Genomic DNA, 18392 nt, shown 5'->3' with positions numbered 1-18392 from the left:
TGGCACTGGGAGTATTGACAGAGGAGGGAATGTAAGAGGAACAGACAAGGGTGTAGGCTCCGATGTTTCCTGCATGTAGTTCCCTGGCTGCCAGGAGTAAGGCCAGTCTTACGCAGAAGTCGAAAAGTCAGGGAGGCTTTCTTGCCTAGTGTTTACTCTTCTGATCCTCGCCACAGTCATCAGCAGAAGGCTTAGTGGTCTTGAGCAGCAGGGGTTGGGGAGGGAGATTCACATCATGTGGGTAAAAAAGTAGCTGTTTTTGATTTTAGGGAATGATTGGAAAAACAGAAAGGCCAGAAGCTAGTTCTTTATTGTCTAGCTTTTTTTCCTAATGTTCCCCTGTTGGTGTGCAGGATTGTGTCTAGCGTATTGGTGCGTAACTGTAGCCATGTTTTCTTTTTTTTTTTCCTGGGGGCAAGATGGAGAGAAAGACTGAATAAGAGAACAAATGAGGAAGGGTGGAGGGTTGTGAGGAAAGAGGGCGGAGAGGAGAGTTTGACGGACGGCCTCTGACCTGTCCGTCAGATGACAGCAAAGGTAAAGTGACCTCGAGCGCCTCACCCAGACAGGCACGCATAGCTCCAGTGGTTTTGAATGTGTGCGGACCTGTGGGGGGAAGTGACCTGGGTGGTCTGCGAGCTCGACTGGCCCTCGGGGGACTCCGTAGGAAGTGGGGAGTGAAGGCTCACCCGCGGAGGTTGGTCTGACGGTCACACACAAGGGGAAAAAACCCACAAGGGGTGGGAATCAAAACAACAGGAGTCCTCCGAAGAATACAGCACCCTGAAAAGGTCTGCGGGCACTTCCTTGGAGCACAAAGGGGACAGGAGCCGAAGTGTGCATTGCCAGAGGATGTTCTTGGATGACTGAATTGAGACTTGGCAGCATCAGGTGGCCAGTAGCAGTTTTGTGCAACTCATGGGAAAATTCTCCTCAAGCAAAGACCGTTTGGTTGCTTCCCCCCTTAAGCTCCGAGGACCCTGTCCCCCTCCTCTCCATCCCACAGCAAACCACAAGCACTGTTTCCCTCGCAAGTACCCTAACCCCAAACGTTCCCGTCCAAACCCAGCGCCGGGCCCGGACTGCTATTATCCCCATCACCACATCCCTTCCTCCCCTCGCGCCGAGCTGACGCAGCCGCCCGGCCCGACCGCGCATCACATAACTTGCATATCTCCTCCGGCTGTAGTCACGTACCGCTCATGTCCAGACGGTGTGGCTAATTTCAGCTGTGTTATGATGCCACTGCTAATCCGCTGTTAACTAGTCTGGCTATCACCATACTAAGATCAATCTTAAGATTGAGCATTAGTCTGGGGAGACTGTGCCTTATTTCTACTGCACAAGAGGCATGATCAGTGAGCATAGTTCTAATGACTGTGTGCACATTTGGATAGTCCTTCAACCAATCAGACCAATGATCTGGATGCACCTTTTGGATGAGCTAGTTTGTGATTGGACCATGGACAGGAAGCAAGAAAGATAGATGTGCAGGTTTCCAGCCTTCCAGCTGCAGGGAAATCCAAATTGCCGGCAGATTAGGATGGGTTTACCCAGCCTACTTGTTAACTGCTTCATGGGGAATTTATGACAGGGAGATCTGACAAGTGACAGCGGTGGCATTAGCAGTGCGAGCATTCTTGATCCAACAAACAGCAGAGCCCTAATGACGACAGACGGCTTCCGTGCCAATTTATCTGGAGAGTGTCAGGAAAAGAGCACTCGGACAGACGGTGCATAGACAAGGAAAGTTTAATAGACATTATTATCCATGAACAAACCTCCTCAAAGTACAAATCATTGGCTTTGATATTGAGCAATACTCCATATTTAATATTCTAGGACCACGATGCATTGCATCAATATATAATAGCTCATATCAGCTTTTAAAGGCTATACATACTGTGTTAACATATAAATATGTCATCATATATAAACATAGGCGACTAAAACGGATCTGAGAGTAACTAAAACAAAACAGGTGAAAAACAGAAATACAACTTTCAAAGCTTTAAGAGACAAAACAAGCTTCAAATCCAGATTGGGCAGAAAGGCAAGGGCGATAGACTAGTAATATTCTTCAGTGATAAACAGCATGGAATCAAGAATCCTTCCATAAGATTAAAAGCCCTTCATGTCCTATTTGCATAAATAATCAATTTTAGATTAGCTCAAGTGTTGCTAAGGAGTGGGGGTGGCTAGAATTCACAAATTAGTTTACATGCACTAATTTCTCAAGAAAAAAAAAATGTTTTAATTCAAATGAAAATGGGGAACATTGTAACCCCTGTTGCTGTCCTGAGCTGAACGGAGCACATCAGTTTTCATCACCTCATTTCATACATCCCAGGAAGAAGACTTGTTTCATTTACCTCATTGAGTGGGTGCATAGCCAACATGGCCACAAACAATCTCTCAAACCACTAAAATGGGGGAAACGATGCATGAGCATTCAGAGGAATTGTCTAAGAGGTAGATACAGGGTCCAATTCAGTGGCAAACATGCATTAGCAGTAAAGTGGCGTAAGAAAAATGGGTTGTCCAAGTTTGATAAGTGTAATTTGTGAGTGTTTTTAATTTGTCTATACATTTATCCAATCAAAATGCTAGATCATTGAGCTTCTTACTGATTTAATTAATAACTGTACCATAAATTTAGTGTTTTAAAGTGTTCAGGTTTTTCACCAATGTCCTTGATCTTATGAGATAGTGTGTGTGTGTGTGGGGGGGGGGGCTATACTGATGCCAAATATCAATACTTTTGGACAATTAAAACAAAATTTCACCATTCTAGTTTCCAGGCTTCTTGATATAGTGGTCATGGTTGGGAGACTTCATTGTACCTGGTACTTAGAGAGGAAAACATAACAGCAAAAACAAGCCTGGGATTGATTGGGATTGGAGATGGCCTTGGTTCTGAGTGAAGATTTCACTTTATCATCCAAAACAAATGGGGAATATTCGCCCTGAAATCCTTCCAGTCTGCAGAGTTCAATTTGCTACACATTACTGTGAGTGTGTGTCAAAAATATACTGTCTTGGGTGAGGATTGAAAGAAATGTACATGGACAAGTAAATAATTCTGATGTGAAGATTCCTTACTTTATATTGTCAAAAATAATATATACTCTATCTGAATACAATATGTTCATGGTGTATACAAGACATAATTATCTTTACATACAGTGCAAACCACACCATGCAGGCAACAATGCAAGGAATTGTTATACCACAAGGTGTATGTACAGCGCTATAATGTTACCGGACCAATCACCACACATTCAACTGAAATCATTATACCCTGAAGATGGAAAAAGACAGTGGACCACCCCAACTCTGCAAGGAACTGCAAAGGCAATTATCACGTAAAAATGAGTCTAAGTAGTACTCTTCGGAGTAGGCCTTCTTGACCATTTAAACAAGCACTGCAGACAATTCACAGGTCCATTAATACTATATGTTGCAATGGTGCCACCCAAACTACTATAAATTCTAGTTTGGGTGGAGGACCGACATGATTTACGTGAAGTTAGTTTGCTTTTTGTGATGTTGCTGTTTTCCCTGCCTAGGGTGGTCTTGTCACTCATTCCAACTCTCTGCAATACCTAAAGCTATACTGCACACAAGCTACACATAACCATTCAAGGAAACACCAGCACACACACTACCCACAACAACGGCCACAACATCAGGCAACTGAATTCATTCAGCTTCAAGTCATCAGGAAAATGTAGAAGTATATCTCCACCACTTCAACCTGGCTATGCTTAGTTTGATTTTAATGATTGACTCAGAAGCTCAGGATGGTTGCACTGAGAACGTTGCCTCCAAGATAGTGATCTGCTAATTCTACCAGCGTGTATCTGAACATTCTTACTGTAAAGTACATGCTAGTAAGTTAGCATGCACACTGATAAATTTGTACTCATTTCGGTACATGGAAATAACTGCAAAGGAATGGGGTTTGCTATCAAGGAACTTCCATCCTGTAGTCGAAAATAGCCGAGTGCATAAAGGCAATAGAGACATAATACCATTCTCATTATTTCTCTAAAATATCCCTTTGTAGTATTTGGTAGAACATGGTCCTAATTCTCAAGCAATCTCACAATATTACCAACTATATCAACTACTTCAAACACACACGCACACTCACACACACATACAAAACTGACAATTCACACAAGTAAACAGCGCAAATTATACAACATAAGGTGCTAAAAGTAGAAATAAGATATCAAACATCAAAAGAAAGATACAGCACTTCCACTTTCCATTTAGTTTGTTCTCACATTCTACACATGCAGAATCTTAGAATCACAAACATATTTTTTTGTTTTTGTTTTTATTTGTTTGTTTGGCTTGTTTTTGTTTTCTGAACCCAGTCTGACATAGAATAAAGAGTCCAGACCATAGATGGACTTCCCGTGTGGCTCAGTGGACTACAGCCTTCTCTCTCTCTCTCTCCCTCTCTCTCTCTCTCTCTCTCTCTCTCTCTCTCTCTCTCTCTCTCTCTCGTGGTCTCTATTTCTCTCTCTCTCTCTCCTTGATGGACTTTTCAAAGCGGTCGCACCAGAGAGGGAGAGAGCACAGAGGAGCCTTCCCACGGGTGCCTGAGAGGCTGTTTCCAGAGTAACAAGCCATACGACTGGACAGGACAGAGATGGACATGCCCTTATTTCAGCTTTTATGACCTGCACTGTGAGACTAGGCTTGTGCATTTGTCTCTGTGTGTGTGTGTGTGTGTGTGTGTGTGTGTGTTTTGTACACGTGTGTATATATTTATGTGCAAGTATGTATAATGTGTGTATGTGTACATTTGTTTTTTGGACAAAATCAAATAAGGATGTTTGTGCCACTACACTTGCATTTCCTGGTTGTTAGACACCAGCAATATCATCAATGCACCTGTTCAGTTCTGACATCACCGACATGTGACATGAATGGAGCTATGGGGCTAAAACAATGATCATGAATCAAGTGTCTCGTGTACAACTGAAAACATGGCAAAAGAGTGATATCATGATTTAAAATAAAAAACCTATGAAATAAGGAGATGAAGCAAGAGGATACAACACAAACATTCTTTAATTGATGTTCTGTACACAACCAATTGTGTGAAACATGAATGGGAGTACGGATGCAAGAAGAAGAAGCATGAAAAACAAAATGCAATCAACCAAGGAACATAAAAAAGCAACATGTCTGAAAGGCTTACAACATGAGCATGTTTGGCGCGAAGTTCAAACAGTTTGGTTGTAAGACAGGAGACAAAACCCTTCAGAAATTCACTGGTTCTGTGTAGTTCTACATTACAATGTACAGTCTGACAAGATCAATATCCCCATGAACAGGATGTTTGGCTGACACTGAAATGGATGCATTTACTGGGCATATCTGCCTTGCTAAATGTCGACTGCTACAGTGCCTAGGTGAACTGACTGCCTATGTAGTGCTATTTCTATAACGACAGTTTATGTTTACCTCATCTGACTGACATAAAAAGCAATGATAAGTTTGATGAAACTCTTCAACGACCTTTTCGCATGTTTTTGCCTTTGACGCCTTTTTGACAAGACTACAGTTGTGTTGGAATGACACAAAAACAGACACACACGTACACTTGATACTGCAACCCTGAAGGCACTGCAGATTCTGATAAGCTGAGCTGGTTCATCTGTTCAAATGTAAAAGAGACACACATGAGGTATTGCGAGGACAATACTCCAACACAGGAGAGTGCAGCATGGCTGAACAAATATGTTAAATTTCCTGAAGGGGACACAGGAAGAACTCTATCTTTTATCCATTCGCATGAGTCAACATTGAGAGATGCATGTTCCACACACATACGTACTGTGTCGAGGAGGAATGTATACATGCATGTATCGTACCTGCCTGGAATGCCTGGCTTTTCCCATGTAAATTAAGGTTGAGACTTCAATGCAATCGGTGCTCAGAGGATTAAGAAAGCCTATAGGTAAAAGTGGCCATATTCATGCAAAATCGTATATGACCACACACTTCCAGACCCTGAACTCTCCAACTGGTCTGCATTGGAACTTCCACCCTCATACAGTAACGTAAAAGTGAACCAATGACATGAGGAGCATGGGAAAAGCCAGGGCTTTTTTGCCAGTAAAAAAAGAAACAAGAAAAAGAAAAGAAAAGAAAAGAAAAGAAAAGGAGCATTTGTTTTGTTTGGGAATAAAAGAAACAGATTAAAAACACTACACTGCATATAGAAATATGGAGATGGAGACAGAAGAGCGTTTCTTGAAGGATGAGTACAACAACGTCCAAGCTCTGTCCACCTCGCAAAGATTACCCATGATCCACCTGAGGAACACCCCTCCTCCATTCTCCCTCTCGCTCTCTCTCTCCCTTCATCCCCTCACGATGTGCCAGCACTCTCCTCCTCCTCCTCCTCCTCCTCCTCCTCCGTCGGCTTAAAGTGACTCCCTCCATTGGCGTATAGTAGTGTCCCTTTCCTCCCCAAAAACCCTGGATTCTTTACACAGCAGCGCTCCCTGGTGGCGGGGCGCTGGAACAACACTCCATATTCCTGGCCAGACTGGGGATTTAGTGTCGGGCTCCAGTGATGCGAAACAGGGACAGTCTTGAGGTCGTGTTTTTTGGCAGTGGGGCGGCACGGTGCGGCGTGGCACGGCGCAGCGCGGGCGCGGCTCACACGCGGCTGGTGGGGTGGCAGCGGTACGCGCAGTTCTGCAGGCCGTCAGACTCCGAGCCGTCAGCTGCCGCCGCCTCCGAACAGCCTCCCTCACACTGGGCCTCTGGATAGACAGATACACAGAGCGAGAGAGAAAGAGGGAGAGAGAGAGACGGAGTGAGAGACATCAACACACTCTAGCACCTTAGCATGGACGTGCACTAAATAATTAAAAAGTACACACAAATTCACAACTTTGCAAGTGATGGACTAAAATCCACTGACTAATTTATATGCAGTTCTTTTCCACCTTTATGTAAGTCCCTAACATGGACATACTGTATGTTCAGTCCTGTTCTGACATTGTTCTTTGTTCAATCTTCTGACATTTTCTATGTTAACGAGTTGCATAACAGTGAAAAAAGCTACAAACTAGAAAAGCACTCCGAGAGCGCAGACCTCCGCCAAGCGAAAACATAAAAAAAACGAAAGCGAAAAAGCCAAGCGAAAACTACTTCCTGGACCCAGACAGTAATGCGAATCACTCCCAAAATGTACTTGTTTCTTCCTTGGGTCAATTCAGACCTTCCCTGAAAGACAAACAAACAAACAAACAAACAAACAAACAAACCAACAAACCCTGATGGAGGCAATAATGAATTAGTCGGTGGAATTCAGTCCATTACTAACAAAGTTGTGAATTTTGTGTATTCTGACACCGCAAAGCACAAGTAAAGGGGTTCTCCCAGACCAGGCCAGGTGTGGCCCAGCCAGGTGAGGTCCAGGTGTGGCCCAGGTGAGGCCCAGGTGTGGCTCAGGTGCGGCCCATCAGGTGGAGGATGTGCTCTAAACTCACTCACCGCTCTGCTCGCCGTCCTCCTGCTGCTCCTCCTCTTCGTCCCGCTCGGGCAGCAGCAGGTTGCCGGCGGCGTGGCAGGGGCTGGGCAGGCTGGTCTGGCTGGCGCCCTCCTGGCTGGTGCCCAGCTGCAGCCGCCGCATGTGCCGCACCACCGCCGTGGCGTTGAAGGCTTGCTGAGAGCGGCGCGAGAGAGTGGGCGCGCGAGAGAGGGCAGAGAAGAAGAAGACACAACAACAAATCAGCACACGCACACTGGGATCGTACCGGCGCGGACAGCTTACACTCTTACGCAACTCTTAGCGCTGGGGAAACATCTGGCACCACAAATGGCACCAGGCTCCCATCACGAGGGCGTTGGGAGTCCCTGCAGGCCAGGCACATGTGCACGTAGATACAGTACGCGCACCCCTTTAGCTACAGTATGGCACGGCCTGCTGACAGTCCATGTAAATAATGCAGTGAGATGGCCCTTCATATCGCCCTCCTTTGCGGTGATGGTGAAAGGTACACCGTGTGCTCTCCTGATGCCTGAGTTAGTTAGCGCTCGACGCTGACGTGTCTGGGGGCCGTTACGGGAGCGGCAGATGGAGGAGAGGAGACGTCCTTTCTTACCTTCCACTTGCTCTTGGCAAAGTTCTTCTTGATCTGCGCGCTGACGGACTCGTGGATGTTCTTGTCCAGAGCCGTGTCTCCGGCGATCCTGTGGAGATGTGGAGGCAATATTAGGACTAATGGTCTCTTCACAGACACACGCACACGCATGCGCACACACACACACACACACACACACTGCCGCCGCAAATATGATGGGAATCTGGGGTACCAATTTGAATTCATCTTGCAGACATTTCCAAGCAGACTCTCTGACAGTGAACAATTAGCAGCCCTGCGTGCCATAAATCACTGTGGTTATATAAGGCACTGTGCTGAAAAGTGCATGAAGAATGGCCCTCTGCTGTGAGTGTGTGTGTGTGTGTGTATGTGTGTATGTGTGTATGTGTGTATGTGTGTCTGTGTCTGTCTGCCTGAGTGTGAGTGTGTGCATCTCTGTGTGTGTGTGTGTGTGTGTGTGTGTGTGTGTGTGTGTGTGTGTGTGTGTGTGTGTGTGTGTGTGTGTGTGTGTGTGTGTGTGTATGCATGAGTGTGTGTGTGTGTGTGTGTGTGTGTGTGTGTGTGTGTGTGTGTGTGTGTGTGTATGGGTGCACATACCAGGGATGCTGAAGTGCCTGATCACATGTGTAGCGGAGTCTGGGGTCCTTCTCCATCAGATGGACGATGAAATCTTTAGCTGCAAACACATCATCACGTTATGTCACAATCAGCGTCGTCAATGGCTACAGGAATGGCTATCCAAACAGGAAGAGCACTATGGGGTAGGAGAACAAATGGCGGCCTCTCAAATGCTCTCAGTATTCATCTCTGCAGTGATGTCCTGAGCTCGCTGTAATTATTTCAGTGTCTTCGCTGGAGCATTACTGCTAATCTCAAAGACAAACCGACAGTTGGATGAGGGATCAAAGTGACTGGAATCCAGCGGAAGCTTTTCTAGTAACATGAGACTGCTGACTGACTGAAGTTTGAAAAAATAATGCCTTATGAATACTGACCCACAATGACCTTAAGGAAGCAAAGTAGTGTGCGTGTGTGTACATGTATGTGTGTATGTGTGTGTGCGTACGTGCATGAGTGTGTGTGTGTGTGTGTGTGTGTGTGTGTGTGTAGAACACTACCTGAATCGGAGATGTCATCCCAGTATGGCGAGTCAAACTCGTACTCTGCCTTGAGGATCTGCTCAAACAGCTTGGCGTCGTTCTCGTCGTAGAAGGGGGGATATCCGCAGAGACTACAAGCAGAGCAGCACACAGGACACCGTCAATACAGGCAACACACCGACTCAGTAAATCTCTCTGTCTTCTCCTGAAGGCAGTACACATTCACACAGCGACCACCGCTGCATCCACCGCTGCAGAGCACTTAGGTTGATGAGAAACCTAATTAGTCGGTAATGAAAATGAATCAGCGGGCTCATTAAGAGAGAGCTCGTTTGTGTGAGTGCATCATGACAATAGACAACGACAACGGGAGCCCGGAGCTCCAAAGGAGTGCTTGAGTGAGAAGAGAGCAGGAGAGAGCCAGAGAACAGTGCTGCTGGACGAGGCACAAAGGCTGACCAGCACGTGGGAGAGAGAGAGTGTGTGTGTGCGTGTGTGTGTGTGTGTGTGTGTGTGGGTGGGGTGAGCACTCACAGAATGTATGCGATCACACCGATGGACCAGCAGTCCACTGCCTTGCTGTAGGGCTTCTGGGCGAGGACCTCGGGAGCTGCCAAACACACACACACACACACACACACACAAATTTAGCCATAGTATTTTCATATCTGCATTCGCACGGTTCTTAACTTCGACTGGTCCCAGGCAGCCCACGGGGGCTTTCTTAGCTGGCAGGCTCCGCTGCCGCATGAATCAGCCTCTCCGAAAACACCGGCTGTTTACCATGACCCCACAAGGTCCTCTTCATAACACACTTCATCTGCTCCGGCTCCCCATCGACGCGCGGACACGAGGCTTGCTAACGTTTATCGCTCTACCGTATCAACATTGCTTTAGCGATAAGTGCTCCGTAGCGGAACCAGGGGGAGTATCCGATAAGGGTTTACAAACAGCACCTTCCTCTGACCCTGAGGAGCACTCACTCAAGCCTGTATCTTGAGATCAGTCTTCAGGGCTAAAGAGAGTTGGTGCTATTTGTTCTCACCCCCATCGCGTATAGAAATGGAGCGTCACGTTACAGGCATTAGAGCTCTTTCATCCTCAGATAATATCTTACAAGATAATGACCCTGGATATTGAGTAGTCTGGTGAGTGTGTGTGAGTCTGTCTATATATTTATATTTTATACATATACTGTATATGTGTGAGTGTGTGTGTGTGTGTGTGCGTGCGTGCGTGCGTGAATACGTGTGTGTATGTGTGCGTGTGTGTGTGCGTACAGTATGTGTGTGTGTGTGTGTGTGTGTACGTGCGTGCATATGTGCGTGTATGTGTGTGTGTGTGTGTGTGTGTGTGTGTGTGTGTGTGTGTGTGTCTGTGTGCGTACAGTATGTGTGTGCGTGTGTGTGTGTGTGTGTGTGTGTGTGTGCGCGAGACATGTCGGACTCCTCCGTACCTACATATCCTGGGGTACCACATGCTGTTGACATGACGCTGCCTGAGCCCTCGATCTTGGACAGGCCAAAGTCGCTGATCATGATCTTGGAGTCCTCGTCCATGCTGTAGTAGAGCAGGTTCTCGGGCTGTGGGGAACAAAGAAACACACGCACACACACACACGTCAGACTCAATCCTCCGAGGCTGCCCTCTTCCACGGAATTCGGTCTGAGTCACAAGCCACAAGCCTCCAACCCCTCAAGCCTCATGTATTCCTTTTTTTCAACTTCATACTCCTTTCCTTTCCTCCATTTTCTTTAATGTCTTTCTGCAATTCCACTACTCTCTTTCCATTCTCCACCAACTACTTTACTCTTGCTCCCTTTTTCTTTGTGACCATACTGTACATCTCCATCTCTCTCTCTCTCTTTTTCTTTCACTCTCTCTCCTGATAAGTCAGTGTCCTGGGCATATCAGGCATATCTGCCTTCTCAGGTTTTTCTACTCACAAACATGATCTCTCTTTTCCGTTTCTGAAACTCTCTTCCTCTTGTTTTTCTTTCTCTCTTTCTCTCTCTTCCACTCTCTCAACCCATCAGTCTCTCTTTCTCTCCCTCACAACATACTCTCTCCAGACTACTTAATTAGCCATCTGATGTGAGGATCAATCTATGCACACTTCACCGCACCGCCTGTAAACAAATGAGCTCGTTAGTCGGTAGGAAAGTAATGAGCTTAATGCAGTCAGGCCCTCTAAGCCTCGGACAAGGAAACAAACAGCCCAGTGCTACCGTTGCATAACGTGACAAGTTCTCGACTAGTCAGTCATACAGATATACCCCCTGTAATAAAAACACCATATGAAACTACCCATGTGATTTAGCTTTTGTTACTAGAGTAAAGTTCTCGGCCAGTCAGTCACACAGACATACCCTCTGTAATAAAAACACCCTATGAAACTACCCGTGTGATTCAGCTTTTGTTACTAGCGTATTTTTCTTTGGGTATTCATTGACATGATAATATCCTACGTCTTTAGCTTGAGGTGAGCAAATGCCCATTATTCAGCCCCATGTGCTTCAGTTTTTATTACTGATGTATCTTTCGTATGTTACTACCATAATTTCCCGACTATTAGCCGCGGTTTATACATTGTTTTTGCAAAATTTCATTTCCTATGAGGTTGATACACGGGGACAGTTAATATGGTACTAATATGGTTTTGTTTCTTTTAACTTGCATAAAACACAGCCCTGCGGCTTATACACAATGCGGCCAATACACAGGAAATGACTGTCTCTTTTGTATTCATTGACTCATTGATTTCCTATGTCCTTAGCTTGAGGTGAGCGAATCCCCCCAACCCTGTGGTGGTGAGTTCACCTTGAGGTCACGGTGCACAATGCCCATGTCATGGAGGTACTTCACAGCGTCCAGAATCTGCTGAATGAGTTTGCTGGCGTCCTTCTCCGTGTAGAATCCTTTCTCCACGATCCGGTCAAAGAGCTCCCCTCCAGACACCCTGCCAAGGACAATCTGTAGCGTTAGAGTCAGTCCAACGCTCGCCCACTCTTTCTCCATCCTTCTCTATCCCTCCATCTCTAGCTAGCTCTCCATCCATCTCTCTCTCTTTACTGTACATGAACACAGGCTGAATAAATACCTGTGTGTTCTCCACTAGGAGGAGGCCTTTCACTAGCAATTACATTTTCATACCGTCATTCCTCTCGTGAGAGAAAAACAGGTTTGTTTATCGCCACACCTAGTTAAACAAGACGTAGAAATGTGTTTGTTTACTGCTCAGAGGCGGAGGAGAGGAGAGGCGGAGGAGAGGAGATAAGAGGAGAGGAGAGGAGAGGAGAGGAGAGGAGGCGAGGAGAGGCGAGGAGAGGAGAGGAGAGATGAGGAGGGGAGTTAAAACCTCACGCCCGCTCCATCTCACCGTTCTCACAGCTGCCAAGGTGACGCTGACCTTGTTATGCTGTCCAACCACCCCCTCAACGATTAACCCTCGCCACTCCACCACACACACTCCCTCTCCCACCTCTGTCCCAGCTCTCTATTTCTCCCCCTTCTCTGTTCCCTCTCTCTCTCTGTTCTCTCGCCACGCCTCAATTGGTCTCTCTCTCTCTCTCTCTCTCTTCCTCTCTCCCTCCCTCCATCTCTCCCTCCCTCTCTCCCTACAGTGACATTTCAGTGCGGCTGGTGGGTGGCACACGGCAGGTGTGAGCATATTTCTCACAGAGCTCAGCGGTGATCTCGCCGTGAGCTCAGCCCCGTCGCCCTTCTCTTCTCCTCTCTTCCTTGCACACACACACACACACACACACACACACACACACACACACACGCCGCCACCTTTACCGCTGTTCCCCCAGCGGAACAACAAACAATACAGAGGCCTTTCAGGCACATGTGTAATTAATGGTGGATGACATTCGGCGTGGGAGAGAGATCTTCGTAGGGAATCTAATCTACACACCATCTCTCTCTTTCTCTTTTCTCTCCCTCCCTCCCTCCCTGCCTCTCTCCCTTCCTCCCCCTCCATCTTCCAGGGAGGGACGACAGTGGGTAGCACAAGATTTGGAGCTATGCACACCTCACTGAATTATGACAATACAAAAAGGACAGAGTGAACTCTACCCACATGCACACACACGCAATTCATGAGAGTGTTTCACAGTCACATACTGACACGTAGGAACACTGTGACCTTGTGTCTGTTGGTGTTACTTAGAGAAATCACGGAGTGGCTTATTTTCACTAACTAACATTAATGGAAAAAAAAATAGTACTGGAGATGTGTGCTGTGTGGCTCTCATTTATAAAAACAAACCACAGGCTTTTTGGGATGTGATTGCAGTAACAGAAATGTGTTAAACTAGCACTCTGGTAGCAACGAGCGAGAAAAATAACAGGCTCTGTAAAGCAGACGATAATCAAATACATTTTCACAGCTTTTCGTGGTCCATCGTGCCAGAGCGTGGTGTTTGTGAAAACAAAAAGTGTGGTATCGGGATGGCCGATCATATTTGTCTTGATTTTTTCCGAGGGAGAAACATTGGATCCAAGTTGGCATCTCTACCGAAGCGTGGCACAATGGCAACCACCTGTTCGTAGCCAAGAACAGGCCCGTGGCCATCTGTCTTTCTACTCAACCCGCCGCTCTGTTTATGAGTCGGCCACAGTACGGAGGACAGCTAATAACAAATGTAACCACACCGAGGACTCGCTCACGATCCTGTACACACGCCGCAGCGTCAAGTTAAAAAGAACGTTTTATGAAGAGGTCAATATCTCATCATCAGATCATGTAAACCCTTCTAGACAGCTGTTTGTCTGAAAAAAAGGTGTTTACTTCACTAATTTTAAACAAGGACAGACCCTGAGGCACTAAGCCCATCACCTGCTAGCCCCTCTTTCTGAGACGGCAGTTAAGAGTTTAATTCATGAGGATGCTATAGACGTTTTTAAGAAAGAACAACAGTTTTGATTATCATTGCTTGCAGAGGGAGAGAAGCACTATTTGTTGTGCTGTGTTATCAACTTGACGGTGTATTGGAAATGATGCGTCTTCTGGCAAAGGCACAGAGATAAATATGTGATCTTCACACACACGGGAAGAAAAGTACTCACAACTGCATGACAAGGTAGAGGTGTGACTTGTTCTCGAAAATATCCTCCAGGGAGACGATGTTGGCATGTTTAATCCTGGGGAGAGTAGGATAGAAAGCGGCGAGAGAGAGGGAGAGAGAGAGAGAATAAATATAAAAATACATCAGTCAGAGCGACACATGCTGAGCATGAAATGCAAAATAGCCATTTTATTTACAGCCTGTTGTAGAGTGCTGGTCCCAGCCTGCTAGCTCACTGCCTCTTTATCAAGCTGACCTGGATAAACATTCCCAGCGCGCGCCGCACTAAATCCAACACGGCCATCAATTTCTGCATGTCTCCGCACACACACACACACACACACACACACACACACACACACACACACACACACACACACACACACACACACACACACACACACACACACACACACACACACACACACACACACACACACACACACACACACACACACACACACACACACACGGCTAAGTGTGCTGGGGCTGGGAAAGTGAATGGGAGGGCTCTTGTGGATCCACAGAGCGGGCAGGAAGTCTGCTCTCTGCACCAAGCCAAGACAGCAGCTCTCGTCTCCCCAGATGTGACCGGCCCAGCCATCTCGGCACTCAGGGCTCAGAGCACAACCACTCCTGGCATCCAAATAGGCTAGCAGGTGTTCCCAAACACACGAGCCAGCCCAGACAAGGATTACATGGATCTAGTTTGATACTAAGGCTGCATTGCCATTATTCCATTTCCGCTTGAATCCGAAACACTTTTGTTACGCGCTTCTGCCTCTCATCTCAACTACTCCGGTGTTTTTGAACTCCTGAAACGGAATGATTTGAAAAAGTGGTCGGTCCTGTGATCATTTGAAAACGTTGGCTTCGCATTTGCGTGGACAGCGAATCCGCAAACATCTGAAAGCGTTGACGTAAAAACCCACGTTCCCTCCCTGATTGGACCTTGTCAGTCTGACGCTTCTTGGCTCTCCATAACTCACTTCGACTTCTACCACTGGCCTGCCAGTTGTGCACGGAGCTCAGCACACCAACCAAATAGTAGCTTTAGCAGCCGTCCTGTGGGCATATCATACTGTAGATCTTTCAGAGAATATGTGCATTACTTATACCAGCTTCAGTGATGAAAAACAAAACCCAAAAGGAGAGAGCGAGAGAGAGAGAGCGAGAGAGAGAGAGAGAGAGAGAGAGTTAGAAAGTAAGTTTCTTATACTTTTCCCTCTGTGGTGCACAGAAAGTGAACTGAGAGAGAAACACATAGACACACTCACACACACACACAGGGGCTCTAATTGGCTGTGCGGCACGTCGCATCGCCCCCGTGAGGCACGACAGCTTGGCGGAGGATCGGAGTTGAGGTGAGTCACCGCAAAAACCCCACCGTTTTCTTTTTGAATTATTTCTCTCCTTTCTTTCATTTCATTTCATTTTTTATTCCTTTCTCCTCTGTCAAGCCAGCGGCCGCCCACTCGCTTCAGTCTTCCTCCACACTGAGCCCTTTCAACAGAGACGTGATGATGATGGTCCCCCGCTCTCACCCCCACAAAACACACCCCAGCACCTCCCTCGGCACAGGTGGATCCCCCTCAAGAACCCCCCCTACACACACACATCCACCCACCCACCCACACACACCCCACCACACACACACACACACAAGGCTCAGTCACATAAACACAAACTCGCAGTGGTGCTTGGTGTGACTCATTCGCAGGTAGGCAAACACAGGAGCAGCGCCTAACAGAATGGATCTGGGAGAGGCGGCTGGGGATGGGGATGGGGGGGGGGGGAGGGGGACGGATAACCTCAATCCGACAGCACAAAGGCGAAGCTTCACTGGAACAAATCGACACAGAGGCATTAACACAGTTTTAACAAGAGGGCGGCCTTCAAATGCACACACAGACACACACACAGACACACACACAAACACACAAAAAAGGTAGGACACCATTTCAGTCCAGTTCAGTGAATTCAGTGTTTGAGCAAAGAGTTGTGTAACCAGCGACATCTCTCTGGGTGGAATGCTCACACAACCCTGAGCTCGCACGGCAAAACATATCTCATCAGAGAGGTAAAGAGAAAACAAAACAAACACTGGCTGACCACACACTCACACACTCACACACTCAGTCACACCCCACCCAGCTTCACTAAGGAGCAAACAGTGTTTGTATGTGCTAAGTGCATGGGCACATACAGTATAGACACAGAATATGTGTATGGACCAGGGATGGGCAGTATTTTGTAAATTGGATTTTCCTAGGTTGAATAAAATGGCTTCGTATTTTGTACCAAAATACTTTATAGGTGTGTATTTTTGTAGCTTAGATTTTGGTAAAGTACATTTGGTGATGTGTTGATATCAAGTGCAAAACAATGAATGTAGCCTCTGACTGGTGCCAATTTAGTAATCTGCCCAGACTTACTGTGATCATTGAAGTTCAGGAAGATTATGCAGTACAAGATGAGCTTTTAGTTTTCTTGAGTACCGAGTAAGTGCTACATGGTGTTATATTGATACCTAGGGGGATAAATATACATGTTTCATCATGTTGCATGTTTCAGGGAAACCACAAAACTGGTTCCGTGTGTTCCGATTAGATAACTGAAGTTCACAAGAAACTCATAATTAAAGTTCACAAGAAACTCATAACTAAAGTTCTCAAGAAACTCATAATTAAAGTTCACAAGAAACTGATGATCAAAGTTCACAAGATGCGAGAGGGAGAGAATTGTGTGTGTGGCCAACATCCATGTCGGGTATGCGTTGACAATGTCAGGGACTTGTCTTCACTTTGTACCACTTGACAAGTTCAGTTGTGACTTTTTGAGTGCATCTCTGATACATTATTTAGGCTACTATGGGATGTAACCGGCACATCAGCATAGTTGATCTGTTTACTGTTGGTAGGTTTACGGTAAGTCTCGCAGGCAGAGAAAAGCTCTCAAACACTGTCTACTTCATCGACAGAGTCAGTGTACTAGTAAAGGAACAGATTAAATAGACAGATGCTCCCTTTAAAGACAAAATACAGTGTTTTATTTTGATACATAGCGTGGCTACTGTATTTTGCGGCTTATTTTTATAAACTTAAAATGGGGGTATTTGAGATTTCATTTTTGCCCATCCCTATATGGACCTATATCAGAGACACTTATATATGAGGAGACACTGCACTGGAAAAATCGCCCATTGAAAAGCATGGGGTAACTTCGTAACGCGAAAGATGGCGGTTGTTTACACCGGTTGGCTATGGTTTGCACGTCCCGCCTCTTCCAGTGCCGTTGCTCCAATCATTTGGCCGATCCTTGGCGGTCACGCTTTTTGAAAGCTGCGTCGTGAAGAATAGAGCATGCGCAGTCCAAAATTACCAGTAAGAAAAAGGCTTTTTAAGCGTCAATTTGACACAAAACCACCAAACCTTTTCAGCGATTTTAGTCAAATTTTCATCGCGATTTCAAACATGTGATTTTTATGTCTCTTACACCTCGGAACATGGACATCCACCAGCTCTCTCCCCATTCATTTAGATAGAGCCTGGTCTTGTTCCGGTCAAAGTCGCTGCCCGACCCCATGGCCAATATGGCTGCCGAGTGACGTGACTTGCTTTAAAAAGACTTTGCCTATATGGTGTTCTAGCAGGGCCCCCCTGGAACCTGTATTTTGTAGAACCCTCCAAAGTGTGTATACCGCCTCATGATCCACACTGGTTTCACTTGAGTCTCCTCGTTGTCTGCTAAGACACCACAGCACAAGCAATCAATGGTCATTAAACGTATAATCAGTGGACCAGTGTAGCAATTTTAAGCTGAAACAACAAAGTCTAAATAGACTTTAAGACAACCTTGTGATCATCTAATTAAAGCACAGGACTATTTCACAGCAAGGGCTCTGTTTGAGAAAGCAAGAGAGTATTGTTCACTAATTCTGAATCACAAGAAAACCCTGTTCCCAACTTAGCTGTGTGCTATGCCAAGTTCATGAAACATGATTTTAATTTTCCTTCCACTGACAGATTTTGGAGAATGCCGACTAACCCATTAGATCGGAGACAAAGTGGTATTCGATT

At 46.1% G+C, this 18392-nt stretch overlaps 1 protein-coding gene across 4 annotated transcripts in view; it reads right to left on the bottom strand.

Moving 5' to 3' along the window:
• Positions 1 to 5070: 5070 nt before the first annotated feature.
• The window catches only part of camk1b (calcium/calmodulin-dependent protein kinase Ib), a 43317-nt gene continuing 29995 nt past the window's right edge, over positions 5071 to 18392 (bottom strand). For all 4 annotated transcript variants that reach the window (XM_062545862.1, XM_062545863.1, XM_062545861.1 and 1 more), the window contains 9 exons: positions 14315 to 14389; positions 12062 to 12200; positions 10698 to 10824; positions 9776 to 9851; positions 9260 to 9372; positions 8739 to 8817; positions 8142 to 8229; positions 7531 to 7702; positions 5071 to 6794 (listed from right to left, as the gene is read on the bottom strand). In XM_062545862.1, the coding sequence (XP_062401846.1) occupies positions 6688 to 6794; positions 7531 to 7702; positions 8142 to 8229; positions 8739 to 8817; positions 9260 to 9372; positions 9776 to 9851; positions 10698 to 10824; positions 12062 to 12200; positions 14315 to 14389 (976 nt within the window). In that variant the 3' untranslated portion in view covers positions 5071 to 6687. The remainder of the gene's footprint in view (positions 6795 to 7530; positions 7703 to 8141; positions 8230 to 8738; positions 8818 to 9259; positions 9373 to 9775; positions 9852 to 10697; positions 10825 to 12061; positions 12201 to 14314; positions 14390 to 18392) is intronic.

Source organism: Sardina pilchardus, chromosome 9 (assembly GCF_963854185.1).
Source record: "Sardina pilchardus chromosome 9, fSarPil1.1, whole genome shotgun sequence".
In the NCBI taxonomy this organism is placed as follows: domain Eukaryota; kingdom Metazoa; phylum Chordata; class Actinopteri; order Clupeiformes; family Clupeidae; genus Sardina; species Sardina pilchardus.
This window is presented reverse-complemented; position numbering and strand designations above follow the sequence as displayed.